Source organism: Vipera ursinii (genome assembly GCF_947247035.1).
Source record: "Vipera ursinii genome assembly, chromosome: 1".
Classification (NCBI taxonomy): Eukaryota; Metazoa; Chordata; class Lepidosauria; order Squamata; family Viperidae; genus Vipera; species Vipera ursinii.
The window spans coordinates 356,913,240-356,940,924 of record NC_139512.1 but is presented as its reverse complement, the minus strand read 5'-3'; the positions used below and the strand labels follow the sequence as shown (position 1 = coordinate 356,940,924).

Below are 27,685 nucleotides of genomic sequence, written 5' to 3'. Positions count from 1 at the left end.
TCCAAGGTCCCTTTCAGATTCTATTCTATTCTATTCTATTCTATTCTATTCTATTCTATTCTATTCTATTCTATTCTATTCTATTCTATTCTATTCTATTCTATTCTATTCTATTCTATTCTATTCTTTCCATATTCTGTTCTATTCTATTCTATTCATATTCTATTCTGTTCTGTTCTGTTCTATTCTTTCCATATTCTATTCTATTCTATTCTATTCTATTCTATTCTATTCTATTCTATTCTATTCTATTCTATTCTATTCTATTCTATTCTATTCTATTCTATTCTTTCCATATTCTGTTCTATTCTATTCTATTCATATTCTATTCTGTTCTGTTGTGTTCTATTCTTTCCATATTCTATTCTATTCTATTCTATTCTATTCTATTCTATTCTATTCTATTCTATTCTATTATTCTATTCTATTCTATTCTATTCTATTCTATTCTATTCTATTCTATTCTATTCTTTCCATATTCTGTTCTATTCTATTCTATTCATATTCTATTCTGTTCTGTTCTGTTCTATTCTTTCCATATTCTATTCTATTCTATTCTATTCTATTCTATTCTATTCTATTCTATTCTATTCTATTCTATTCTATTCTATTCTATTCTATTCTATTCTATTCTATTCTATTCTATTCTTTCCATATTCTGTTCTATTCTATTCTATTCATATTCTATTCTGTTCTGTTGTGTTCTATTCTTTCCATATTCTATTCTATTCTATTCTATTCTGTTCTGTTCTGTTCTGTTCTGTTCTGTTCTGTTCTGTTCTATTCTATTCATATTCTATTCTGTTCTGTTGTGTTCTATTCTTTCCATATTCTATTCTATTCTATTCTATTCTATTCTATTCTATTCTATTCTATTCTATTCTATTCTATTCTATTCTATTCTATTCTATTCTATTCTATTCTATTCTATTCTTTCCATATTCTGTTCTATTCTATTCTATTCATATTCTATTCTGTTCTGTTGTGTTCTATTCTTTCCATATTCTATTCTATTCTATTCTATTCTATTCTATTCTATTCTGTTCTGTTCTGTTCTGTTCTGTTCTATTCTATTCATATTCTATTCTGTTCTGTTGTGTTCTATTCTTTCCATATTCTATTCTATTCTATTCTATTCTATTCTATTCTATTCTATTCTATTCTATTCTATTCTATTCTATTCTATTCTTTCCATATTCTGTTCTATTCTATTCTATTCATATTCTATTCTGTTCTGTTCTGTTCTATTCTTTCCATATTCTATTCTATTCTATTCTATTCTATTCTATTCTATTCTATTCTATTCTATTCTATTCTATTCTATTCTTTCCATATTCTGTTCTATTCTATTCTATTCATATTCTATTCTGTTCTGTTGTGTTCTATTCTTTCCATATTCTATTCTATTCTATTCTATTCTATTCTATTCTATTCTATTATTCTATTCTATTCTATTCTATTCTATTCTATTCTTTCCATATTCTGTTCTATTCTATTCTATTCATATTCTGTTCTGTTCTGTTCTGTTCTATTCTTTCCATATTCTATTCTATTCTATTCTATTCTATTCTATTCTATTCTATTCTATTCTATTCTATTCTTTCCATATTCTGTTCTATTCTATTCTATTCATATTCTATTCTGTTCTGTTGTGTTCTATTCTTTCCATATTCTATTCTATTCTATTCTATTCTGTTCTGTTCTGTTCTGTTCTGTTCTGTTCTATTCTATTCATATTCTATTCTGTTCTGTTGTGTTCTATTCTTTCCATATTCTATTCTATTCTATTCTATTCTATTCTATTCTATTCTATTCTATTCTATTCTATTCTATTCTATTCTATTCTATTCTATTCTTTCCATATTCTGTTCTATTCTATTCTATTCATATTCTATTCTGTTCTGTTCTGTTCTATTCTTTCCATATTCTATTCTATTCTATTCTATTCTATTCTATTCTGTTCTGTTCTGTTCTGTTCTGTTCTGTTCTATTCTATTCATATTCTATTCTGTTCTGTTGTGTTCTATTCTTTCCATATTCTATTCTATTCTATTCTATTCTATTCTATTCTATTCTATTCTATTCTATTCTATTCTATTCTATTCTATTCTATTCTATTCTATTCTATTCATATTCTATTCTGTTCTGTTCTATTTTATTCTATTCTATTCTATCTTTGGAGTCTTCGGAGAAGGGCGGGATATAAATGGAATTAAAATAAAAAAATAAAAAAAAATATCTTGATGTCCTGCCAACTCCTGCCTGCCTTAGGAAGTGGAGATAGATTTAGATAAATTATGCCTCCACTTTCTTTATTCATTGTTCTCTGTGTGTGTGTGGGGGGGGGGAGATGGCCTTTTGAGGTTGGGCCACCATCCCCTTCGGCCACCTTGATCTCAAAATGCTTTTGTCTTCCCAGATAACCTGCTCAAATTGGAGGATCAGAAGTTGGAACTGGAGAGACAAGTGAAGATGCTGAATAAACAAATTAAGGTGAGGTCCTTATGGAAGAGAATATCTGTGGCTCAGGCTTCAACGTTGGGGGTCCCTGGTGCTCTCTGAGCTGGGTGGGTTCCTTGCAGACGTTCCATCATCAGAGCTAGAATGGAGTGTGGTTTGTGGGAAAGGAGGGCGGGAGGGAGGGAGGAGAAGGAGGAGGGGGAGGACTGTGGGGTCCTTGGCGCTCTCTGAGCTGGGTGGTTTTCTTGCAGACGTTTCATGACCCAACTAGGGAACATCATCCGTGCTAGAAGGGAGTATGGGTTGTGGAAAAGGAATACATAGGGGAGGAGGAGGAGGAGGAGGATAATGACGACTGTGGGGTCCTGGGTGCTCTCTGAGCTTGGTAGCTTCCTTGCAGACATTTCATGACCCAACTAGGGAACATCATCAGTGCTAGGAGGGAATGGGGTTTGTGCTCTGTTTATCCTACATTGCCCTACTATCGGTGTTGTGTGGGAGTGCTGCTTCCTCCTTAGGTCCTTGATTAGGCTGTAGTTGTGTACTGCAGCTACACAGCAGAGAGCAAGCCACACTCCCTTCTAGCCCTGATGATGTTACCTAGCTGGTTCATGAAACGTCTGCCAGAAAACCACCCAGCTCAGAGAGCACCAAGGACCCCACAGTACTCCTCCTCCTCCTCCTCCTCCTCCTCCTCCACCTCCTCCTCCTCCTCTTCATCCCTTCTAGCACTGATGATGTTACCTAGTTGGGTCACGAAATGTCTGCCAGAAAACCACCCAGCTCAGAGAGCAGCAAGGACCCCACAGTCCTTCCTCCTCCTCCTCCTCCTCCTCCTCCTCCTCCTCCCTTCTAGCCCTGATGACGTTACCTAGTTGGGTCATGAAACGTCTGCCAGAAAACCACCCGGCTCAGAGACCACCCAGGTAAGCTTCCCTGTTGAGGAATCAGCAGCAGCAGATTGTGGGAAGATCAACCCACTTGATCAGAGATCTGCCGACAGAGGGGGGGGGGGAAAAAAACCCCACCCCCATCCCTGCAGACGCCTCAGTCAAATCTGACCTGGTTTGATGGGTTAGGGTTGGGGTTTTAATATGTTTTTAATTACTGTTTTAACCTTGGGCGTAATATTTAATCATTTTTTTAACTTTTGTATTCCGTTTTTTTATATTTATTGCCCTGTACACCGCCCTGAGTCCTTCGGGAGAAGGGCGGTATAAAAATATAATAAATATAAATAAATAAATAAATGCCAGCTCCCCCCCCTCCCCTTTCCTGGCCGTTTTTGATCCCTTACCCTGGTTTGCCCCCTTGCGGGAGGGAGGCCACCACGTCTGGAAGTCAAAGCCGGGCGATTAAGGGAAAGAAAAATAGGAAAATGTTAGCATTTTGGTGGAGCAGTGGGCTAATGCCTCCTTAAGTAACACCAGCTGCCTGCAATGAGTGCAGGTTCGAGTCCCACCAGGCTCAAGGTTGACTCAGCCTTCCATCCTTCCCAGGTAGGTAAAACGAGGACCCAGATTGTTGGGGGCAATTAAGCTGACTTTGTAATAATGCCGCTTGGTGTGTGTGTGTGAAAGCCCTAATAAGCAGGCATATACATAGAATGAAGGCTACTGCTAAGCTTGTAAGCGCCCTGAGTCTTCGGAGAAGGGCGGGATATCAATGGAATTAAAATAAAATAAATCAAATCAAAAGCTTATCAAACTGGCTGCAGGCAGGTCTTTTCGGACGGTTGGGGAAGAGCAGAGTTTCCTGGGCACTCATTTGCTTAAAGCCTTTGCGTGGCTGTCATTTTCTGGGAGAAGTCGCCGTAAAACTCAACAGAGTTTTACGGAAAGAATGCAAAACCAGAACACGTCAGCTAAATTCCTGGCAATAACAACAACAACAATAATAATACTACACTGCACTGAAGTTTAAAAAAAAATGGCATCCACAGGGGGGAAAAAAATATAAGACGTAATTAGAATATTTTTAACCCGGGATTTAGCCCAATATTTCCCAGCCTGGACAGCTTTAATCCTGGGGAGTGGAAGTCCACGCCATCTTCAAATTGCCAAGTTTGAGAAGCGCGGTTCTAAGAGAGAAACAGAAAATTCTTTTTTAAGCAATTTAACGCATTGACTTAATGAATGTGATTAATTCTTTTTCATCAATGTGCTTCTTTTAAAATTCTTTTGAATTAACCGATTCTTTTAATTAAACGGATTCTTTTTAATTCATTTATTTTTTAATTAATTCTTTTTAGATTTTTTTTAATTACGGCTGGTCCTTTGGCTGAGCCCCAAATCTATGTTGCTAAGTGAGAAATTGGTTAAGTGCGTGAGTTTTGCCCCATTTTACGACTTCTGCCGCAGCTCTCACTGGAAATTTTTAACAAGAGGCTGGACAGCCACTTGTCTGAAATGGTATAGGGCACGGGTCGGCAACCCGTGGCTCCGGAGCCGCATGCGGCTCTTTGAGCTGTCTCCTGCGGCTCCCAGCCGCCCGGTGCGCGCGCACCTCTTTGAACGGGCAGTGGTGCGTGCGCACCTCTCCAAATGGAGAGTGGCACCGCCCGTTCCGAGAGGTGCACGCGCAACTTTCCGAAGGGCGGAGGTGCGTGCGCACCTCTCCAAGCCGCCGCCGTCCCGTCCGGAGACCTGCCGCGTTCGTCAAACATTGACGAACACGGCAGCTGTGCAAACGGGATAGCGGCGGTTTGGAGTGTGCGCGCGCACCTCTCCCAATCCGCTGCCGTCCGGAGACCTGCCGACGGACGGCGGCGGTTTAGGAGAGGTGCGTGCGCACTCACCAAACCGCGGCCATCTTGTTTGCACAGCTGCCGCATTCATCCATGTTTGATGAACGCGGCAGGTCTCCGGACAGCGGCGGCTTGGGAGAGGTGCGCGCGCACTCTCCAAACCGCCGCCATCCCGTTTCCACAGCTGCCGTGTTCGTCAATGTTTGACGAACGCGGCAGGTCTCCGGACGGGACGGGACGGCTTGGAGAGGTGCGCGCGCACTCTCCAAACCGCCGCCATCCTGTTTGCACAGCTGCCGCGTTCATCCATGTTTGATGAACGCGGCAGGTCTCCGGACAGCGGCGGCTTGGGAGAGGTGCGCGCGCACTCTCCAAACCGCCGCCATCCCGTTTGCACAGCTGCCGCGTTCGTCAATGTTTGACGAACGTGGCAGGTCTCCAGACGGGACGGCGCGCACCTCTCCAAAGGGGAGACCTGTCGCCGCGCAGGTGCCTCCCATTTTGCGCATGCACGTGAGTGAACGCACGCGCGCGCACTTTTTGCGGCTCCCACTTTTTTGTTTGTGTGATGGAACCAGTTCCAAGTGGCTCTTTTCCTTTTTCCGGTTGCCGACCCCTGGTATAGGGTTTCCTGCCTGAGCAGGGGGTTGGACTAGATGACCTCCCAAGGTCCCTTCCAACTTTATTATTATTATTGTTGTTGTTATTGCAGTTGTTGAATTAGTAAGATCATCACTAAGCAAATCTGGCTTCCCCGTTGCCTTTGCTTGCCAGAAGGTCACAACACGTGATCACATGACCCCGGGGATTCTACGACCGTCATAACTTTGAACCAGTTCTCAAGTATCCAAATACAAATCCCGTGGCCACGGGGATGCTGCAACGGTCGCCAAGTGTGAAAACTGGTCCTAAGTCACTTTTTTCCAGTGCTGTTGTAACTTTGCATGGTCACGAAACGGACTGTTGTAAGTCGAGGACTACCTATTATTTTATTTTATTTTAGTTTTAATTTTTGCCCGACTGTGGACATGTGCTTATTATGCTAAGCATGTTTAAACTCAGTTACTGATGGTTGGGTTTAATTCCCAGAATTCCTAGCACTGGCAATACTGGCTAGGGAATTCTGGGAGTTGTCCAGATAGTCCTTGACTTGCAGCTGTTCATTTAGCGACCGTTTGAAGTTACAACGGCACTGGAAAAACGTGGCTTATGATCAGAATCAGAAGAGAGCTGGAAGGGACCTCGGAGGTCTTCTAGTCCAGCCTCCTTCTCAAGCAGGAGGCCCTAGCCTAGACCATTCCAAACATTTTTCACACTTACGACCGTTGCAGTAACACCCTGGTCACGTGATCAAACCTCAGACGCTCGGCCACCGCTTCATATTTATAACGCCGGCAATTGCCCCGCACAAGTCACATGATCTCCTTTTGCGACCTTCCGACCAGCAAAGTCAACGTGCGGAGGGGGGGGAGGCCCTATCCCCTTTAACGACCCTGTGACTCACTTAACAGCGGCTGCGATTCACTCAACCCCGGCGGCCGGAAAGCTCATCTAGCGGGCCAAAACTCAGGTATCCAGTGGCTCGCTTAGCCCCGGAAACGCTGGGGCGCCGTTGCAGTCGTAAGTCGAGGACATCCTGTATCCAGCTGGCCGTTCCCGTTCCGCCAAGGCTAGCCGGTCCTGACCCTCCCTTCCTCTCCCTCCCTCCCCCTCCCTCCGCAGGAGGACACGGAGGAGTGGCGCCGCTTCCAGGCCGACCTGCAGACCACCGTGGTGGTGGCCAACGACATCAAGTGCGAGGTGCAGCAGGAGCTGCGCGCCGTCAAGCGGCGCCTCCTGGAGGAGGAGGAGAAAACTACGCGGTTGCAGAAGGAGCTGGAGGAAGTCCAAGGAGGAAACAGCCGGTGAGGGGCTGGGGGGGGGCAGTGGGAGCGGTGGGGAGGGGGTCCTGACCTCTCCCCTCCCTGGCTTGGGGGAGGTGGGCTACCCTTCCCTCTCGCCAGCCTTGGGAACCCCTCTGCACCTCTCTCTCTCTCTCTCTCGCACACGCGGGCTTTGGCGAAAGGCACTGTGGCATTTGTGTGCAAAAAAGCGTCCTTGTTACACAACTGTTTGTACTGTACTGCCCAGGGGGAGAGGAAGGTGGGTGGATTATTTATTTATTTTTCTTTTTATTCATTTCTTCTTTTGTCTGTTTGCCTGTATTCATCCTTTTATTCATTCGTTCATTATTTACTTATTTTCTTCTCTTTTATTTACTCGTTCTTTTATTTACTTACTTATTCATTCGTTCATTCTTGTATTCATTCCTTCATTATTTATTTTTTCTTTCGCTTAGTCATTTCTTTAGTCATTTATTCCTTTATTTATTTATGCATTTTTATTCATTCGTTCATTTATTTATTTATTTATTCTTTCTTTTTTGCTTTCTCTCTTTTATTTAGTCATTTATTCTTATTCATTTATTCATTCTTTATTTTTTCTTTTATTTGGTCATTTCTTTATTCATTTATTCCTTTATTTACTTATTCCTTTATTCATTCATTTATTCATTCTTTATTTATTTTTTCTTTCTTTTATTTAGTCATTTACTTATTCCTTTATTTATTTACTTATTCATTCTTTCATTCATTCATTCTTTATTTTTTCTTTCTTTTATTTATTCCTTTATTTATTCCTTTATTTATTTACTTATTAATTTATTCATTCTTTTATTCATTCATTCTTTATTTTTTCTTTTCTTTAATCATTTGTTCTTTTCTTTATTTACTTTATTTATTCTTTTATTCATTATTTATTTATCTTTTACTTAGTCATTTATTCTTTTATTTATTTTATTCTTTTATTCATTCATTCATTATTCATTCTTTTATTTTTTCATTCATTCATTCATTCATTTTTCATTTATTCACTCATTTATCTATCTATTTGTAAAATTTATTAGCCAGCCATCTTGTCACACAGGAACTCTGGGTGGTTCCTTCTGTTCTGTACTGGTCAGAGGGCACACGGAGTGTGGTGTCATGTTCTCAGCCTCTCGGGTTTTATAAAAATCCTGGAAGGGACCTCAGAGGTCATCTAGTCCAACCCCCTGCTCAGGCAGGAAACCCTATACCATTTCAGATCAAAAGGCTGTCCAGTCTCTTCTTAAAAACTTCCAGGGTTGGAGCATTCACCACTTCTGGAGGCAGGTTGTTCCACTGGTTAATTGTTCTCACGGTCAGGAAGTTTCTCCTTAGTTCCAGGTTGCTTCTCTCCTTGATGAGTTTCCATCCATTTCTTCTTCTCCTGCCTTCAGGCGCTTTGGAGAATAGCTTGACTGCCTCTTCTTTGGGGCAGCCCCTGAGATACTGGAGCCGAGGAATGGGTGTGCTCCAGAGAGGAAGCAAATGATGGGGACATGGGAAGGGAAAGTTACGCAGAAATCTCTGGAGCTAATGGGGGGGGGTGTCTTAGGTTGGAGAAGAAGACCTGGCCGTGGCCTCCAAGCTGTAGAGGGCCTTTGTAGAAGAGAGATGCATTGAGATGGTTCTAGAAGACAAGAAAGGGCTCAAACCACAAGGAAGATGGTTGGCTGGTTGTGGGTGGATGGTTGGATGGATGGGAAGAGAGAGGGAGGGAGGGAGGGACAGACGGAGGGATGGAGAGAGGGATGGAAAGTGGAGGAATGGAGAAAGAGGGAGGGAGGGGCAGACGGAGGAAGGGAGGGAGAGAGGGAGGGATGGACAGATGGATGGATGGACAGATGGAGAGATTGACAGATAAACGGAGGGATGGAAAGTTGGATGGGGGGAGGGATGGGGGGGGAAATCACCTTCCCAAACGAGCTGAGAAGAAAACCATCCGATCCGTCCAGGAGCCTCGCTTGGTCCACCCGTCTCCGTCCCGTCCGTCCGTCCGCTCGATTTCCCTCACTTTTGCGTCTGTCACAGGCTTTTGTGTCATTTTTGTCGGTCGAATATCGTGGAATTGCCGTTGTTTAATCCTTCGGAGAGCCGGGCTTCGGTTTCCTTTCGAAACTGACCGGGGCTCCTCCCGTCAGCGCAGCAAAAAACGGAACGGGCCTGCAACCTGCAGGCTTTTCAAAGCCTGCGTCGGTGGAATTCGAACCCGGGACCCAGAAGCAAGCACAGGTATTTTCTCGGCTTTTAACGACCGCAACCTGGGATTAGGATTTCTGTTGTTAAGCAAAGCTGTTCGCCCTACGGCTCTTGCCTGATTTTAAGACCTAAGTTAAGCGAACCGCTACCGTCGTTAAGAGAACCGCACGGTCGTTAAGCGAATCGGGTTTCCACCACCAACCTCTAAATTGACTTTGCTTGTCAGAAAGCGGCTGGGAAAGGTCGTTAAGGATGATCACACGAACACTGCCTCCCCCCCCCCAGGAGACGCTGCGACCGTCATAAATACGAATCAGTTGCCAGACATCCCCAAAAATTTTTTGATCACGTAGGGACCGTAGGGACGCTGCGGCGGCCGTGAAGTTTGAAAAATGACTTTTTTTTCCCCAGTGACTTTGAATCGTCACTAAGCGAGCGGTCGTAAGTTGAGGACGACCTGTTATTGTGAACGGCCTGCACAGGAGGAATTCCACCCCCAAAAAATATTTGAACATTTCAGAAAGCTGCAAGGCTGCATTTCCTTAGGTCTCCATTTCTCTGTTAAACAGTGTCATTCCTCTGAAAACTGATTTTTTTACATTTGTCAACCATGAGGACTAGCACCTTAAAACGGAAGCAAGGATTCTTGAGAAACAAGATTTGGGGTACTAAACGGGGAACGATGGAGGTGGGTGGGCTTGGGTAGGAACCGTAGAGTTGTTGAGTTTTTTTTTAAATGTTCTATTTGTCTTTTGTAAAGTCGTTCCTAACCCAAGAAACTTCTGGAATCCACCCACCAATTATTACTCTGGTCCTATTTTTACCTGTCCAGAAACAAATAGCTGCATTTTTGCAAGTCCAGGTAGACAAGAATAACAGAGATCAGACAACCTTTATTGTCATTTTTGTCCTGTGGGCACAACGGCGCACGTTAAATATGAAATTAAGTGGCCTGCTCTCAAAAGCGTACACACGTACGGAACACCCGTTTAAAACATGCTGTGTACAAACGTATGTACAGACGTCTACACCTTTAACATATAAGTAACGTATAAATGTTATTCACTGTCCGTCTTGGATACATCACGGAAGGAGGAAGAGCTGGGAGGGACCTTGGAGGTCATTTAGTCCAACCCCAATGGTCAAGCAGGAAACCCTGTGTCGTTTTTAGACAAATGGCCGCCCCATCTCTTGAGAAACCTCCAGCGATGGAGCACCCACAATTAAACAGAATAACAAGAGTTGGAAGGGACCTCGGAGGTCATCTAGTCCAACCCCCTGCTCAGGCAGGAAACGCTATACCGTTTCAGAGAAATGGCTGTCCAGTCTCTTCTTAAAAACCTCCAGTATTGGAGCATTCACAGCTTCTGGAGGCAGGTTGTTCCGCCGGTTAATTGTTCTCGCTGTCAGGAAGTTTCTCCTTAGTTCCAGGTTGCTTCTCTCCCGGTTGAATTGCCATCCATTGCTTTTTGTCCTGCCTTCATGTGTTCTGGAAAATAGGTGGAAACACACACACACACACACACACACACACACACACACACACACACATACCCCATTTCTTTGGGGCAGCCCCTCAAATATTGGAACTCTGCTGTCATGTCACCCCTGGTCCTTCTCTTCCTTAGACTGGACACCCCATTTTCTCGGCAAAGACGAGAGTCGGCATCAGGGTAGCCCGTCCGTTGCGAGGGAGAAGCCCCCATTCACACAGGACATTTCTCCTTCCCGAGTTTCCCCCCCCCCCCCGCTATCCCCGTGCCAGTTCCAATCCGGTGTGCCCCCCCCGCCCCATTCCTGCTTTTTTCTCTCCCCGCAAACACGCGGCCGTCAATGCGCCAATGCGCTTCCGTTCCTGGAGCAGCTGGCAAGCTCGACCTGGTCCCGGTTTCCGAAGATCGTCCGAAGCCAAGGTAAGAGATGGTTCCCTCGGGGACCCTTGCAGCCCCATAACACATCCTACTCCCCTCTGCCCAGCTAACCTCCCCTCCCCTATTCCAAAAGCCCCCCTTTTTCCCCCACGGCAGGTAACCACCCCTTTCTCTCTTCTAGAGACCCAGTTTGTCGTCTTTTGTGTTGCCTCCGTGCGTCTCGTCCGCTGCTCTGCTTCTTTTTCTCCATCCGTTGCCTTGTGTGTCGCCGCTGTCCCGTCTTGCAGAGTGCTGAGAAGCCTCATGGCCCCCCCAAAATAAAGGGGGCGCTGGTTGAAGGCTTGCCCCCTTCCAGGGGTCTAGCCACTCCGTAGGGCTCCGTCATGGCGGCTGGGCCCACCTTTTGGGTAAGGAGGCATTTGGGGATGGGGTGAATAGCCCAGGGGCGGGACACGGCGCACAGGCAGTCCTCCACTTACGACCGACTGACAGGCCCAAAATCGCCCGTCGTTCGCTGAGTTTTGTCCCATTTTACGACCCTTGTTAAGTGAATGGGCGCAGCTGTTAAGTGAATCTGCCTTCTGCAAAAAGGGGAATCACGTGACACACACACACACACACAGGGACGCTGCAACGAGTCAGTTGTGCCCAGCGTCCGAATTTGGAGCCCCCAATTCGTGTTGCTAAGTGGAACACCTGTTAAGTGAGTTTTGCCCCATTTTACGCCCTCTCTTGCCACCGTCGCTAAGCGAATCACGGCGGTTGTTAAGTTCGTCACACGGTCGTTAAGCGAATCCAGCTTTCCCCCGCTTGACTTTGCTCGTCTGAAGGTCGCAAAAAGGGGATCACCTGACACACACACCCCAGGGGACGCTGCGACCGTCGTAAATACGAGTCAGTTGCCAAGCCTGTTTGAATTTTGATCACGGGGCCACGGGGATGCTGCCACGGTCGTAAGTGCGAAAAACGGTCCTTTTTTTACAGCGCCGGTCTAAGTTTGGACGGTCACTAAATGAACAGCCGTAAGTCGAGGACTGCCTGGATCTGAGCTCCCTTCATAAAGCAGAAGGGGGTACGACTGACATCGCGGCGGGCATCCAAAAAAATACAATTGATAAAACTCATCTTCGTTTCTTCATTTCTCTCTCTCTCTCTCTTTTTTTGTTGTCCTATAGATCTCAAATCCTGGTGAATTAACTCATCCCGGGAGGAATATTTGGCTCCATTAGGACTGCAAAATCTTCTGCCGGAGGAAAAATGTTGTTTTGAGCGAGAAGCATCTGGGCCTGAAGAGAAAATTTTTAAAAAACGACAACAGCTCAACAGCAACCCCCCCACACCCACCCCGATCTTTCCTCCATTTTAATTTCGGCGGGATTTTACGGAATTGCGAAAACTGCGTTCCAGTTTCAGCCAATGCTAGTCATCTCAGGAGTGGATTGGAAAAGGAGGGGGGGGGTTCTCTGTGATCTGGGGGTGGGTGGGTGGCTTTCCCCCGTTCTGCCTGCCTGGCGGTGTTGGCCAGCTCGTCTCGGCGGCTGTAAAGGTTTTCTACTGGAGACTCTGGGGATTTAACACTTTCTGCTCTTGCTAGAAAATCTTCCAAGGATTGAAAGGGGGAAGAGGTGTGGGGGGGGAGACGGATGGGGAGGGGGAGTCTGGGGTCAGGAGTGACCCCTTGGGGTCAACGACCCTTTCAGACTTCTGCGAAAAGGCTTTTTGTGGCTTTTAATTTTGATTTTTTTTTGGGGGGGGGCGGTATTTCCCTCCCACAGGTCTTGGCCTAGAACAGCGTTCCTCCAAGTTCAGAATCAGAATAACAAGAGTTGGAAGGGAAGCTTGTAGGTCATCTAGTCCAACCCTCCTCCCGAGCACCATTTCGGACAGAAGGCAGTCCAGTGTCTTCTTGAAAGCTTCCAGTGATGAAACTCCCACAACATCTGAAGGCAACTCCTGTTCCATTGGTGGATCGTTCTCGCCGTCAGGAACATTTCTGCAACTTTTCAGCGGGGTGGACTTCAACTCCCAGCATTCCCCACCTCTAAAAGTTGCCCAGGTGGAGGAACACTGGCCTGTAGTGTGACGTTCAGGCTCTGAAGCTTCGGCGGGACTTTCTGAAGGGACCTCAAAAGAATTTCCCCGCTCGAGAGAGGTCCCAGATCTGGGGCTGCCAAACTGAATGTGACCACCAGAGGGCAGCAAACCATGCACCAAACGGTCCCTGCCCTCTGGTGGCCAATTACAGTATTGCAGCTCAGAGCTGGCCGGCCTCTACATCGGTGGCCTTCAAACTTGGCAACTTTTTAAAGATTTTATGGACTTCAACTCCCAGAATTCCTCAGCCAGCCTCGGATGGCTGAGGAATTCTGGGAGTTGAAGTCCCCAAGTTCATTTTAAAAATACATCTTCAACCTGCGAAGCTTGAGAAACAACCATCTCGGTGACTGGCTGCCCGCATTGGTCATAAGCGTGAAAAAAGGGTCATAAGTCACTTTTTCAGTGCCGTTCTAACTTTTGTGGTCACCAAACATTGAGGGTTACCTGTATTTCAGTGGTGCATGCCTGGAGCAAGGGGTTGGAATGAATGACCTCTAAGGCCCCTTCTATGGCCCAAGCTCCTGCTGTTGTCTGAAAAGCCCCCCCCCTTTTTTTTTTTTTTTTTTTTTTGAAGCATTGGCACCCCCAGTTATCAGCTTCTGAACAACTTCTGAGCAACAAAGATGATCAGGGGACTGGAGGATAAAACATATAAGGAACGGTTGCTGGAATTGGGTCTGTCCAGTTTAACGAAGAGAAGGACGAGGAGGGGGAGACATGATAGCAGCCTTCCAGTATCTCAGGGGCTGCCCCAAAGAAGAGGGAGTCAAGCTCTTCTCCAAAGCCCCTGAAGGCAGGAGAAGAAGCAACGGATGGAAACTCATCAGCAACCTAAAGCTAAGGAATTTCCTGACAGTGAGAACAATTAACCTGTGGAACAGCTTGCCACCAGAGGCGGTGAATGCTCCAACACTGGAAGTTTTTAAGAAGAGACTGGACAAGCCATTGGTCTGAAATGGCACAGGGTTTCCTGCCTGAGCAGGGGGTTGGACTAGATGACCTCCGAGGTCCCTTCCAACTTCATGATCCTTATTATTAACCCTAACTCCGTCGCTCCTTTTAGTGGGGCGTCCTCTCCGCTTCCTCCCGTCTTGTGCAGCCGGGAAGAGCGGCTGGGAACCCAGATGTGGGACGCGTCGAAAGCCACGTCCTGTCGGCACAGATCGTTCCCAAAAGCTGGGAAAGCCAGCTAGCTTCTGCCCGCCGCTGGGCTCAAAGCCAGAAAAACCTGGCCAGGAAAGTGTGTGGGGGGGGGACGTGCATGGCAGGGCGAGGGTCCCACATCTCTCCAACAATCTCTTGAGCGGGCAGAGCCCGGGTACTGGATGTCCCGACTCGGAAGCCTCCGAGGCTTTGGGACCTATTAAAAGCCTCTCCGGAGTCTTGCAGCTGTGAGGAAAAAAAGGGGGGGTCTTTGGGGGGGGCTGATGGCTTCGGGGGTGTGTGTGAACGGAGGAAGAAAAGCACATTCAGAGCGGCTGCTCGCTCTTCCCGTCCTCCGTGCGTGGGTGCTGTCCCTCCTCCACGCAGGCGGAATCGTCCTTCCTCCTCCAGCTGCAGGTGGCGAATCCCGAAAATACAACGCGGCTTCCTTCCTGCTTAATCCTTGGCGTAAGAACCCGTCTCGGAGTTAAGACATGTACCGGTGCTGCTGCTAAACGGGGGCCCTTTGGTGGGTCCCTGGTGTTCTCTGACCTGGGTGGTTTCATTCCCCAAACTAGGGAGGGCTAGAGCGGAAGGCAGCCCACCCACCCACCCTGCCTCCTAGCACTGAGGATGTGACCTAGTCAGGTCGCGAGACGTCTGCAAGGAAACCGCCCAGCTCAGAGAGCGCCAAGGACCTCCGCAGCCGTCCTCCTCTTCCTCTCGGCAAACCCCACTCCCCGCTAGCGCTGAGGATGTGACCTAGTTTGGCAAGGAAACATCTGCAAGCGGTCAGCCAAGCTCGGAGAGCACCAAGGACCCCATCCTTCTCCTCCATTCCACAAACCTCCTCCATTTCTTCTAACACTGATGATGTTACTTAGTTGGGTCATGAAACATCTGCAAGGAAACCACCAAACTCAGAGGGCACCAAGGACCCCACAGTCCTCCCCCTCCTTCTCCTCTTCCTCCTCTTCCTCCTCCTCCTCCTTTTTCTCTTCCCTCCCTCCCTCCCTCCCTCCTCCTAGCACTGATGAAGTTACCTAGGTGGGTCATGAAACATCTGGAAGGAAACCACCAAGGACCGCACAGTCCTCCTCCTCCTTCTTCTCCTTCTTCTCCTTCTCCCTCCCTCCCTCCTCCTAGCACTGATGAAGTTACCTGGCTGGGTCATGAAACATCTGGAAGGAAACCACCAAGCTCCGAGGGCACCAAGGACCCCACAGTCCTCCTCCTCCTCCTCCTTCTTCTCCTCCTCCTCCTCCTCCCTCCCTCCCTCCCTCCCTCCTCCTCCTAGCACTGATGAGGTTACCTGGCTGGGTCATGAAACATCTGGAAGGAAACCACCAAACTCCGGGGGCACCAAGGACCCCACAGTCCTCCTCCTCCCAAACCCCGCTCCCTGCTAGCTCTGATGACGTGACCTAGTTGGGTCATGAAACGTCTGCAAGGGCCCCGCCAAGCCCAAGCTGTCCCAAGGGCCCCCTCTTTTAACCCTGAGCTCTTCTCGAGGAACTCTTTCCCACTCTCCCCATCGTTCCCAAATCGGGGAGACCCCTCTCTTCTGCCACTTTCTCTCCCCACCTCCTGGGAGGGCTGGAAGGGACGCTGCAGAGAGCAGAGTCTTCTCAAGGGGGGGGAGGCTGGGGGAGACCCACCGGTGGTCCTTCTCCCCCCATGCAAACCCATTTCTGCCGGGTGTGTGTGTGTGTGTTCGTTGTGGGTTTTGGGGGGGCGTTTTCGATTCCAAGCTGAGCTTTCCTGGGTATGATTCCCGCCGTGCCTCTTGTGTCCGCTGTTGCTGCCTGCGACATTGTCGTGACTTAACGGGTGTTTTGCTGCCTTGCGGCTAGGAGAAGGACGGACTCTTGCGCTTTCTCCGCCGCGACCGGCAGCCTCTGTCTCAGAAATGACTTTTCTTCCATTCCTGGCTTCCGGAGAAACCTGCATGATCTCGAGAAAGGATAAGAATAAGAAGAATAAAAAGAATAAATGTGTGACCTCTTTTGCAATAAAAGAAATCCAGCCCTCTCCTCGTTTCCCTTTTGCTGTGGCTTCTTTATCGCGACGCGGCTGGTTCGTTTCGTAGCCCGCCTTTTATGCTTTTTTTTTTGCAAATAACTCCAGGTGGCCAAACAGGCCTAACCTTCCTTCCTCCTCCTGTTTTCCTCACAACGGCCCTGTGAGGTGGGCTGGGTTGAGAGAAAGCAACTGGCCCAGAGTCAACCAGCTGACTATCATGGCTAAGGCGGGACGAGCACTCACCGTCTTCTGCTGATTGGCCCAAAGTCACTCAGCAGCTTTCATGCTGAAGGTGAGACTAGAACTTGCCGTCTCCTGGTGATTGGCCCGAAGTCACCCAGCTGGCTTTCTTGGCTCATGCAGAACTAGAACTCGCCGCCTCCTGGTGATTTGACCCGAAGTCACCCAGCCGCCTTTCATTCCTAAGGCAGAACTAGAACTCACTGCCTCCCAGTTTCTTGCGTGGCGCCGTAACTTCTAGATCAAACGGGCTTTTCTCCACCTTGCTTTGCAAATGTGGGTGTGGCAGGCCACCATTCTTACTTTCCGAATATCCGCTGGGGTGTTTCTGTGTGCGTGGGGGGGGGGGAGCGGCTCTCTTCATCTGAACAATTCCAAGGACTTTGTCCCAAATTGCAAGGATGTGCGGGAGGATAGTGTTCAGATTTGTGACCTGGAACACACACACACACACACACACACACACACACACACACACACACACACCAAAGGCTTGGAGGGGCTGGTCCAAAGAAACCCCCTCCCCCCCAAAAAAGGTTGGTACGATGGAGAGATTGCTTTGAAAAATAAATGTTGATTGCTCTCTGCATTGGGGAACACTGAGGTTACACGAGAGGGGTCCCTTTTGATTGTTTCCTCTGGTGGTGGCTGCGATCAGAGTCTGCTGGCGGTTACAAACCTGATTTTGCACCAAAGTAGATGCAAAAGGTTCTGTTTGGGCAGGGGGCTGGACTAGAAGACCTCCAAGGTCCCTTCCAGCTCTATTGCATCCTATCCTATCCTATCCGCTGTTCTATTCTATTCTATTTTCTATTCTTTTTTAATTCTATTTTATTCTATTTTCTATTTTCTTTCTATTCTATTTTCTATTCTATTCTGGATTCTCTACTGTTCTATTCTATTTTCTATTCTATTCTATTATGCATTTTCTTCTATTTTCTATTTTTTTAATTCTATTTTATTCTATTTTCTATTTTCTTTCTATTCTATTTTCTATTTTGGATTCTCTTCTATTTTCTATTCTGTTCTGCATTCTCTTCTCTTCTCTTCTATTTTCTTTTCTATTCTATTCTATTCTATTCTATTCTATTCTATTCTATTCTATTCTATTCTAATCACAGGCCATTATTTATTTTATTATATTTATATACCGCCCTTTCCCGAAGGACTCAGGGCGGTTTACAGGGTGATTAAAACAAAAAAATAAATAAATTGGGCACAACCAAAAAAATCAGGCCGAGTGATTGCCATGGGCCATCCATGCTGGATTTTAAGAGAGAAATCAATACTTAAAATGCCATTATCGTTCGTAAATGTCGGGAGGGAAGGCAAAAGAAGGGAAGGCAGGTAGCCCTCGAGTTACGACCGCAACTGAGCCCCAAATCTACGTTGCTAAGTGAGACAGCGGTCCAGTGAAGTTTTGCCCAATTTTACGCTCTGTCTTGCCACAGATAATAACTGAATAAATCCCTGCAGTTGTTAAGTTAGTCCCTCGATTGTTAAGTGAATCTGGCTTCTCCAGTTGACTTTGCTGGTTTGCCAAAAGGGAATCACGGGACCCCGGGACGCTGCAACCGTCATAAGCACGAGTCAGTTGCCAAGTGCCCGAATTTTGATCCCGTGAGCCCGGGACCCTGCAACCCTCATAAATACGAGTCAGTTGCTAAACGTACTGAATTTTGATCATGTGACTCTGGGGGAAGCTGCAACGGTCGTAAAGGTGAAAAACGGTCACACCGTCCCTTTTTCCACCACCCCCAATCCCGATGGTCACTAAACGAACGGCCGTAACTCGAGGACTTGTCTCTATTCCCATCTCAGCCTGGGAAAATTCAACTGGGCAACCTGTTTTGTTCTCTATGAACAAAACAGATTAAAAATAAGAGGGGTTTTTTATTTTTGAAGAATTCTGCAGAGTTAGAACAGAATAGCCGAGTTGGAAAGGGGATCTTGGAGGTCTTCTAGTCCAACCCCCTGCTCAGGATTGGTGCGAGAAAATGGGCGTGAGAAAAAGGGAAGGGTGAAAGCCTGTTTGATCTGTATTTTGGAGGGGGGGCTCCCTCCCACCCAAATTTGGACTCTCCCTTAAATTTTGGATATTTTTTCTCTCCACAGGTTGACACCGGACTCCGTCACCTGTACAGAGACGGAAGCCGCCAATCACTGGCCGGGTGTGTCGGTCAGCCACCTTTCGCCAACCCCTCCAGAGTCCTTGGCCACCGTCAAATCGCTGATCAAGTCTTTCGATTTGGGATGCTCAGGTAAGTGGATCGTCCTTTTATGACATAATAAATGCAGGTTTGTCCTTCCTTACCGACTGGCACCGACAACTCCATTGCAAAACAACACAGGGTCAGTCATAAAGGACTCAAATGTCTATACACCAATGCACAGACTAGTATTATTATTATTAATTTAATTTAATTTAATAATAATTTAATATAATAATGTGATTTCTATACCGCCATTCTCCCGAAGGACTCAGGTCAGTGAACAGGGCAATACACAATAAAAATCGAATACAAAAATTAAAAAGTCATTAAACATCATGCCCATAAAATCAATCCATATTAAAGTTAAAACTAGTTTTGAAAACCCAACCCCATCCCGTCAGACCAGGCCAACTTGTTCGAAAAAGAAAGTTTTGAGATCGCGCCGGAAGGAGCGAAGGTCGGGGGCCATCCGGAGCTCAACCGGTAAGCGGTTCCATAGGTTTGGCGCGCCCACAGAGAACGCCTTGGGGGTCACCAATCGGCATTCTTTGATCGGCGGCACCCTGAGGAGGCCCTCTCTGTGGGAGCGCACTGGACGGAGGGAAGTTGACGCCGGCCGCAGGTGTTGCCGTAGGTAACCCGGCCCCATGCCATGAAGGGCTTTGTAAGTCATCACTAACACCTTGAACCTCACCCGGAGAGCAACCGGTAGCCAATGCAGCTCGCGGAGCAAAGGTGTAACATGGGAGTATCGGGAAACTCCCAAGACAACTCGCGCGGCTGCATTCTGCACCAGTTGGAGTCTCCGGGTGGACCTCAAGGGCAGCCCCATGTAGAGAGCATTACAGTAGTTTAGACTACTATTGTTGTTGTTGTTGTAAAACATCACATGACTTGAGTCACCTTGCTCCGTCCTTGTGGTGGTCATTTAAGTGAACCATTTGCCGTAAATACCAACGATGACCTTGGTAGTCCTTGGCCTACAAGCATTCGTTTAGTGACCAAAGTTACAACTGCATTGACGGATGTGACCGATGACCATTTTTCATAACTTAACGACCGTTGCAGCCTCTCCTGCGCTTCACGTGATCGAAATTCAGACACTTGGCGACTGGTTCCTATTTATGACGGTCACAGCGCTCCTGGGGCCGCGTTATCAACTTTTGAGACCTGCTGACAAACAAAGTCAATGGGGACTTCCTTCCTTCCTTCCTTCCTTCCTTCCTTCCTTCCTTCCTTCCTTCCTTCCTTCCTTCCTTCCTTCTCCATCACTAGAAATTTTCAAGAAAAGATTGCACAGCCACTTATCTGGAATAGAGTGGGGACTCCTGCTTGAGCAGGGGGCTGGACTAGAAGACCTCTTGAGGTCCCTTCCAAATCTGTTCTTCTGCTATTCCTTCCTTCCTTCCTTCCTTCCTTCCTTCCTTCCTTCCTTCCTTCCTTCCTTCCTTCCTTCCTTCCTTCTCCATCACTAGAAATTTTCAAGAAAAGATTGCACAGCCACTTATCTGGAATAGAATAGGGACTCCTTCTTGAGCAGGGGGCTGGACTAGAAGACCTCTGAGGTCCCTTCCAAATGTGTTCTGCTATTCCTTCCTTCCTTCCTTCCTTCTTTCTTTCCTTCCTCCTTCCTTCCTTCTTTCCTTCCTTGTTTCCTTCCTTCTTCCTTCCTTCCTTTCTTCCTTCCTTCCTTCCTTCCTTCCTTCCTTCCTTCCTTCCTTCCTTCCTTCCTTCCTTCCTTCCTTCCTTCCCCATCACTGGAGGTTTTTTAGAAAGAGATTGGAGAGCCATTTGTCTGGAATGGAATAGGGACTGCTGCTTGAGCAGGGGGCTGGACTAGAAGACCTCTGAGGTCCCTTCCAAATGTGTTCTGCTATTCCTTCCTTCCTTCCTTCCTTCTTTCCTTCCTTCCTCCTTCCTTCCTTCCTTCTTTCCTTCCTTGTTTCCTTCCTTCTTCCTTCCTTCCTTTCTTCCTTCCTTCCTTCCTTCCTTCCTTCCTTCCTTCCTTCCTTCCTTCCTTCCCCATCACTGGAGGTTTTTTAGAAAGAGATTGGAGAGCCATTTGTCTGGAATGGAATAGGGACTGCTGCTTGAGCAGGGGGTTGGACTAGATGACCACCGAGGTCCCTTCCAACTCTTGTTATTATTTCTCTTGTTTCTTCTTCTTCTTCTTTTTTTTTTTTGCAGGAAGCACCGGGCAAAGTGTGCCCATCCACAAGGTCTGCCGGAGTCCACTCAGCAACATCCCCACCCGGACGGCTCCCGCGGCTGCTGTGTCGCCCATCCAGGTACCCCAGAGGGCATCTCTGGCCTGGCAGAACCTCCAGACGGGAAACGGGGTGGGGTGGGGGTGGGGGTGGGGAATCTCTCTTTATTTATTTTGTTTTATTATATTTGTATACCGCCCTTCTCCCGAAGGACTCAGGGCGGTGAACAGGGCACCTATAAAAATGCCTTGTACAAAAATTAAAAAAGAATTAAAATAAAAATTGCAGCAGCTTTTCTTAGTCTCAGCTTTTAAGACAGGTGGACTTCTGGCTCCCAGAATTCCCCAGCCTTCCCCAGGAGTAAGGAAAAACCAAGGAAATAAATGGAGGAAGAAAGATGGGAAAGGAAAGGAAGGAAGGGGAAGGGAAGGAAAAAAGGGAAGGGAAGAAATGGAAAGGCGAAGAAAGAAAAGGGAAGGAAAAGGAAGGAAAGGGGAGAAGGAAGGGAGAGAAAGTGAAAAAAGAAGAAATGAGGAGAGGGAGGAAGGGAGAAGGGAGGAAAAGGGAAGGAAGGAAGGAAGGAAGGAAGGAAGACAGAAAAGGGAGGAAGGAAGGAAGGAAGGAAGGAAGGAAGGAAGGAAGGAAGGAAGGAAGGAAGGAAGACAGAAAAGGGAGGGAGGAAGGAAGGAAGGAAGGAAGGAAGGAAGGAAGACAGAAAAGGGAGGGAGGAAGGAAGGAAGGAAGGAAGGAAGGAAGGAAGGAAGGAAGGAAGGAAGGAAGGAAGGCAGGCAGGCAGGCTAAGATTTACCAGAAACGCATCCACCAGCTACAGGTAGCTCTCGACTTATGACCGGTTGCTTAGCAACCATTTGATCTTACTGTCGGGCCAGTAAGAACCAGCTCCCGTTCCGGTTTCATTTTTTTGGTGACTCATCGGACGGGGCCTGAAACTTACAATGGACCTCCCCCCCCCCCCAAACTACTTACAACCTGAATTCGAAATTCCAACCGCCAGCCTCACCTCCCACCGCGACGTGATCGCATTTGGGGCGCTGGGCAGTCGGCCCGTCTTTATGGCCCACATTTGCAGCATCCTGCATTCACAGGACCATCATTTCCAAATATATTTTAACCCACCCACCCCCCCCCCCCGGAAACCAGCTTTTCCTTCCAATTTCTGGCAGGGGGGAGAAGGCCATGACAGAACAAGGATTCACTGAATGCAGGGGTCTTTCAACTTGGCCCTTTTATGACTGGTGGACTTCAACTCCCAGAATTCCTCAGCCAGCATGCCTGGCTGAGGAATTCTGGGAGTTGAAGTCCACCAGTCATAAAAGGGCCATAGTTCCCTCACGCTGGCTGAGGAATTCTGGGAGTTGAAGTCCACAAGTCATAAAAGGGCCAAGTTGGAAGACCCCTGTCTTAAAGCATCCTGGCTGAGGAATTCTGGGAGTTGAAGTCCACCAGTCATAAAAGGGCCATAGTTCCCTCACGCTGGCTGAGGAATTCTGGGAGTTGAAGTCCACAAGTCATAAAAGGGCCAAGTTGGAAGACCCCTGTCTTAAAGCATCCTGGCTGAGGAATTCTGGGAGTTGAAGTCCACCAGTCATAAAAGGGCCATAGTTCCCTCACGCTGGCTGAGGAATTCTGGGAGTTGAAGTCCACAAGTCATAAAAGGGCCAAGTTGGAAGACCCCTGTCTTAAAGCATCCTGGCTGAGGAATTCTGGGAGTTGAAGTCCACAAGTCATAAAAGGGCCATAGTTCCCTCACGCTGGCTGAGGAATTCTGGGAGTTGAAGTCCACAAGTCATAAAAGGGCCAAGTTGGAAGACCCCTGTCTTAAAGCATCCTGGCTGAGGAATTCTGGGAGTTGAAGTCCACAAGTCATAAAAGGGCCATAGTTCCCTCACGCTGCCTGAGGAATTCTGGGAGTTGAAGTCCACAAGTCATAAAAGGGCCATAGTTCCCTCACGCTGCCTGAGGAATTCTGGGAGTTGAAGTCCACAAGTCATAAAAGGGCCATAGTTCCCTCACGCTGCCTGAGGAATTCTGGGAGTTGAAGTCCACAAGTCATAAAAGAGCCATAGTTCCCTCACGCTGCCTGAGGAATTCTGGGAGTTGAAGTCCACAAGTCATCAAAGGGCCATAGTTCCCTCACGCTGCCTGAGGAATTCTGGGAGTTGAAGTCCACAAGTCATCAAAGGGCCAAATTGGTAGACACCCCCCCTCCTCCCCGGACTTAACAATTGGGGCAGTCCTTTAGGAACCACCCCGGAACAAGTTGTAAAATTGGATGCAGTCACGTGGTGACCCGCTTTAGCGGCCTGCATCAATGACCATCCTATTTCCAGGCTGGATTGCGTTCGTACATTGTAGCACGACCCGAAGCTGTGGCTTCGGGGGCTTCACACAACCCCTTTTGGAATTTTTAAGGTTTCTGGCAATCTGCTCTTTCTCCGTTGCAGAGACATTCCACGTTTACCAACCCCAAATCGGGCGGGAAGACTTTATCCAAGCACACGGATCTTCTGGAACTCCCTTTGGGGGGTAAGTAGGACCCAGATTGTTGGGGGCAATTAAGCTGACTTTGTAATAATGCCGCTTGGGGGTGTGTGTGAAAGCCCTAATAAGCAGGCCTATACATAGAATGAAGGCTACTGCTAAGCTTGTAAGCCGCCCTGAGTCTTCGGAGAAGGGCGGGATATAAATGGAATTAAAATTAAAAAAAATAAAAAAAGTAGCTACCATCGCCGCCGCCCCCCCCCCCCGGCTGAAATGGAAACTCTATATCAGATGAAGGTTGCATGAATCTTGCTTTTAATCCTGGGGAAAATCAGTGACCCGTCAGGCCGAAATTAAAAGGCCGCGCGAGGGAGACCATTTTAACCAGGCCACCCCGGAAGGTTTTAACTGACCACGGCCAGGTCATCGTTTCCGTGGTCCAGGGGCTGTTAGGCATGGGGTTGGTTGTTGTGTTGTAGTGGTAATGTTTTCGTCTTGGTAGGTCCTTGAGTAGGCTGTTGTTTAATGTAGCCATTTTATATAAAAAGGGAGCAAACCCCACATTCCCTCCTACCACTGAGGATGTTCCCTAGCTGGGTCATGAAATGTCTGCAAGAAAACCACCCAGCTCAGAGGGCAGCAAAGGACCCCACAGTCTTCTTCCTCCTCCTCTTCCTCCTCCACCCTTCTAGCACTGATGATGTTACCCAGTTGGGTCATGAAATGTCTGCAAGAAAACCCCCAAGCTAAGAGTGCACCAAGGACCCCACAGTTCTCCTTCTCCTCCCTTCTAGCACTGATGACGTTCCCTAGTTGGGTCATGAAACGTCTGCAGGAAAACCACCCAGCTCAGAGGGCACCAAGGACCCCACAGTCCTCCTCCTCCTCCTCCTCCTCCTCCTCTCTTCTTGCACTGATGATGTTACCTAGCTGGATCATGAAACTGTGGTCATACATTGAGGACTCCTTGAAGAATAATAATAATAATAACAATAACAACAACAACCACCTTACTTGGAACTGTATATATACTCTGACGTTACCTTAATAGCTCTTAGGTCCTTGGTTACGATTTGAACTGTTAAGTTTTTAACCAGTCCCAGACTGTGAATCGAATTGAAGATTAAATCTTTAACAACAACAACAACAACAACAACAATAATAATAATAATAATAATAATAATAATAAAGCACACAGCCAATAAAAGGGGAGGAGTAAAATATAATAAAGAGGATGCGATAATACTGCAGCCACAGCCCTGTCGGTTAATACCTATACACATTACGCAAAAAAACCCCAACAACCCCCTTACTCTCGTATTTTATCAGCTATGGGACAAATCCTGCCCACTCCCTCTTTTTTCAGGAAAGTGGGGAGGGGGAGGGAAATGGTGAGTCCCCTCCTCCTCCTCCTCTCCTTCCTCTCCCTCCCAGATTCTTTTGCAAGGAAGCAGAGCTAAATTTTTGTGTTGTTTTTTTTTTTGCTTTCCCATCTTCTCTCCTGCCAAAAGCTGGTGGCAAAATGACAAATTTCAGGGAGGTTGGGGGCGGGGGGTGCCTTCAAAATACCCACGAAGCCCTAAAACAGAGACTTTTTTTTCCCTAAGGCTCGCCTAAGCTAAAAAAAGTTTCCAGATCTCTTGATGGCGCCAAGGGTGAGAAACAGGGGGCTTACAGTCTTCAAGATGCTGGCTTGGAAGCCAGGATGTCTTGTTCCCTCGGACCTTGAATGGAGCCATTGTTCCCGGAGAGGGGGGGCGGCTCAGATCCCACCCCAATATCCCTATTTATACTCCCTAGACTTTTAGCAAAGCCCTTGATACCCGCTGGGGGAGGAGGGGAGGCCCATTAACCTGGCCTCCAAGCTCTACAGATCTCTACGACCTGAATCCGTTGCCAAGCACCTGAATGTCAATCACAAGACCCTGGAGATGCTGCAACATTCCAGCTGATCGGCGCTTCTTCTGGGCTCAGAAGCGCGAGGATGGGTGCTGAGCTCCAGCTGGATCCTGGCGCTGATCCTGGCGCTTCCACTGAGCCCCGACAGCCCTGCAGCTCCAGCCGTCTCTCGCTCAGGCTTGGGCGGTGCTGCCACCGGTTCAGCTCAATCCCCTCTCCCGCTACCACTTTCCTAGGATGGTCGCGTACCACCAGTGCCAGGTGCCCATGTACCACAGGTGGTACCCGTACCACCGGTTGAAAAGCCCTGCCCTATACCATTTCAGACAAGTGGCTGTCCAGCCTCTTCTTAAAAACTTCCAACGTTGGAGCATTCACAGCTTCTGGAGGCAGGTTCTTAATAATAATAATAATAATGTTGGAAGGGACCTTGGAGGTCATCTAGTCCAACCCCTTGCTCAGGCAGGAAACCCTATACTATTTCAGACAAATGGCTGTCCGGTCTCTTCTTAAAAACCTCCAGTGTTGGAGCTTTCATAGCTCCTGGAGGCCAGGAGTTCCACTGGTTAATTGTTCTAACGGTCAGGAAAGTTCTAGGTTGCTTCTCTCCTTGATTGGTTTCCATCCGTTGCTTCTTCTCCTGCCTTCAGGCGCTTTGGAGAATAGCTTGACTGCCTCTTCTTTGGGGCAGCCCCTGAGATATTGGAAGGCTGCTATCATGTCCCCCCTCGCCCTTCTCCTCATTAAACTAGACATATCCAATTCCTGCAACCGTTCTTCATATGTTTTTGTCTCCAGGCCTTGGATCCTCTTAGTTACTCTTCTCTGCACTTTTTCCCCCCAAAGTCTCAACATCTTTTTTTTGTTTGTAATATGGTGACACAAAACTGGACGCAGGATTCCAGGTGCAGGATTCCAGGTGTGGCCTTGCCCCTTTAAAAAAACAATATATCACATTTTCAAGGACGCTTATATTCTTTGCGCCTTGGATGCCGCAGCCAGGATGAGCTTGTTGTCAAGATTGGAGAGAACCCATTAAAAAGATGGGAGATGGATTGAAAGAGAGAGAAAGAGGCTGATTGGATTCCGTTATGGCCTTAATTGTACTGCTGGTTAAATTGTGCAGACGCAAAAAGGCCCGGTGCAAAAACCGCAACGATTTTTCGCAGCTTCAGAGACGTAGCCTGAGTTATCTAGAAATCTCTTGGGGGAAATCACCCAATTCCTGGAAGGAAAAAAACAAAAAAGCCAGCCAGAAAAAATGAATAATGCACGTCTGGTGCCACACTTTTGTCTTTTCGCAAATGGTATTTACTGATTATTTTCGATATTCTTTTGCGGATCACTCTTGAGGAGACTGGCTGAGAACCGAAGTGAGACCGTCTGGGCTGTCGCTTTGTGTTGCGCTGCCCAGTTGTCAGTTTCAAAAACATTTCTCCTTCTACCGTGAACGAGACACGGGTTCAAGGATACGGTTAGCAGGATAATGCACAGGAGAAGCAACATCAGAAGGACCAGCTCAATTTTACTGTTCAGGTAGTCCTCAACTTACAGCCGCTCACCAGGCGACAGTGAGTTCTAGTCCCACCTTAGGCAGGAAAGCCAGTTGGGTGACTTTGGGCCAATCACCAAGAGAGTGGGAGTCCTAGTCCCGCCTTAGGCATGAAAACCAGCTGGGTGACTTTGGGCCAATCACCAGGAGACTGTGAGTCCTAGTCCCGCCTTAGGCATGAAAGCCAACTGGGTGACTTTGAGCCAATCACCAGGAGACAGTGAGTTCTAGTCCTGCCTTAGACAGGAAAGCCAGTTGGGTGACTTTGGGCCAATCACCAGGAGAGTGGGAGTCCTAGTCCCGCCTTAGGCATGAAAACCAGCTGGGTGACTTTGGGCCAATCACCAGGAGACAGTGAGTTCTAGTCCCGCCTTAGGCAGGAAAGCCGGCTGGGTGACTTTGGGCCAATCACCAGGAGGCAGTGAGTTCTAGTCCCACCTTAGGCAGGAAAGCCGGCTGGGTGACTTTGGGCCAATCACCAGGAGGCAGTGAGTTCTAGTCCCGCCTTAGGCAGGAAAGCCAGCTGAGTAGGTGACTTTGGGCCCTCCCGTTCATCCAACCCACCTCACAGGGTTGTTGTGCTGGGAAGACAGGCAGAGGAAGGAGCATTAGATATATTCACTGTCTTGAGTT

General features: G+C 47.5%; 1 protein-coding gene across 1 annotated transcript in view; it reads left to right on the top strand.

Annotated features, from left to right (window-relative positions):
- The window catches only part of SPECC1 (sperm antigen with calponin homology and coiled-coil domains 1), a gene marked incomplete at its 5' end in the record, with an annotated part of 131,613 nt that overhangs the window by 63,554 nt on the left and 40,374 nt on the right, over nt 1-27,685 (top strand). The window contains 5 exons of the mRNA XM_083379648.1: nt 2,420-2,493; nt 6,929-7,110; nt 18,795-18,940; nt 21,080-21,180; nt 23,565-23,646. Coding sequence (XP_083235774.1) covers nt 2,420-2,493; nt 6,929-7,110; nt 18,795-18,940; nt 21,080-21,180; nt 23,565-23,646 — 585 coding nt within the window. The remainder of the gene's footprint in view (nt 1-2,419; nt 2,494-6,928; nt 7,111-18,794; nt 18,941-21,079; nt 21,181-23,564; nt 23,647-27,685) is intronic.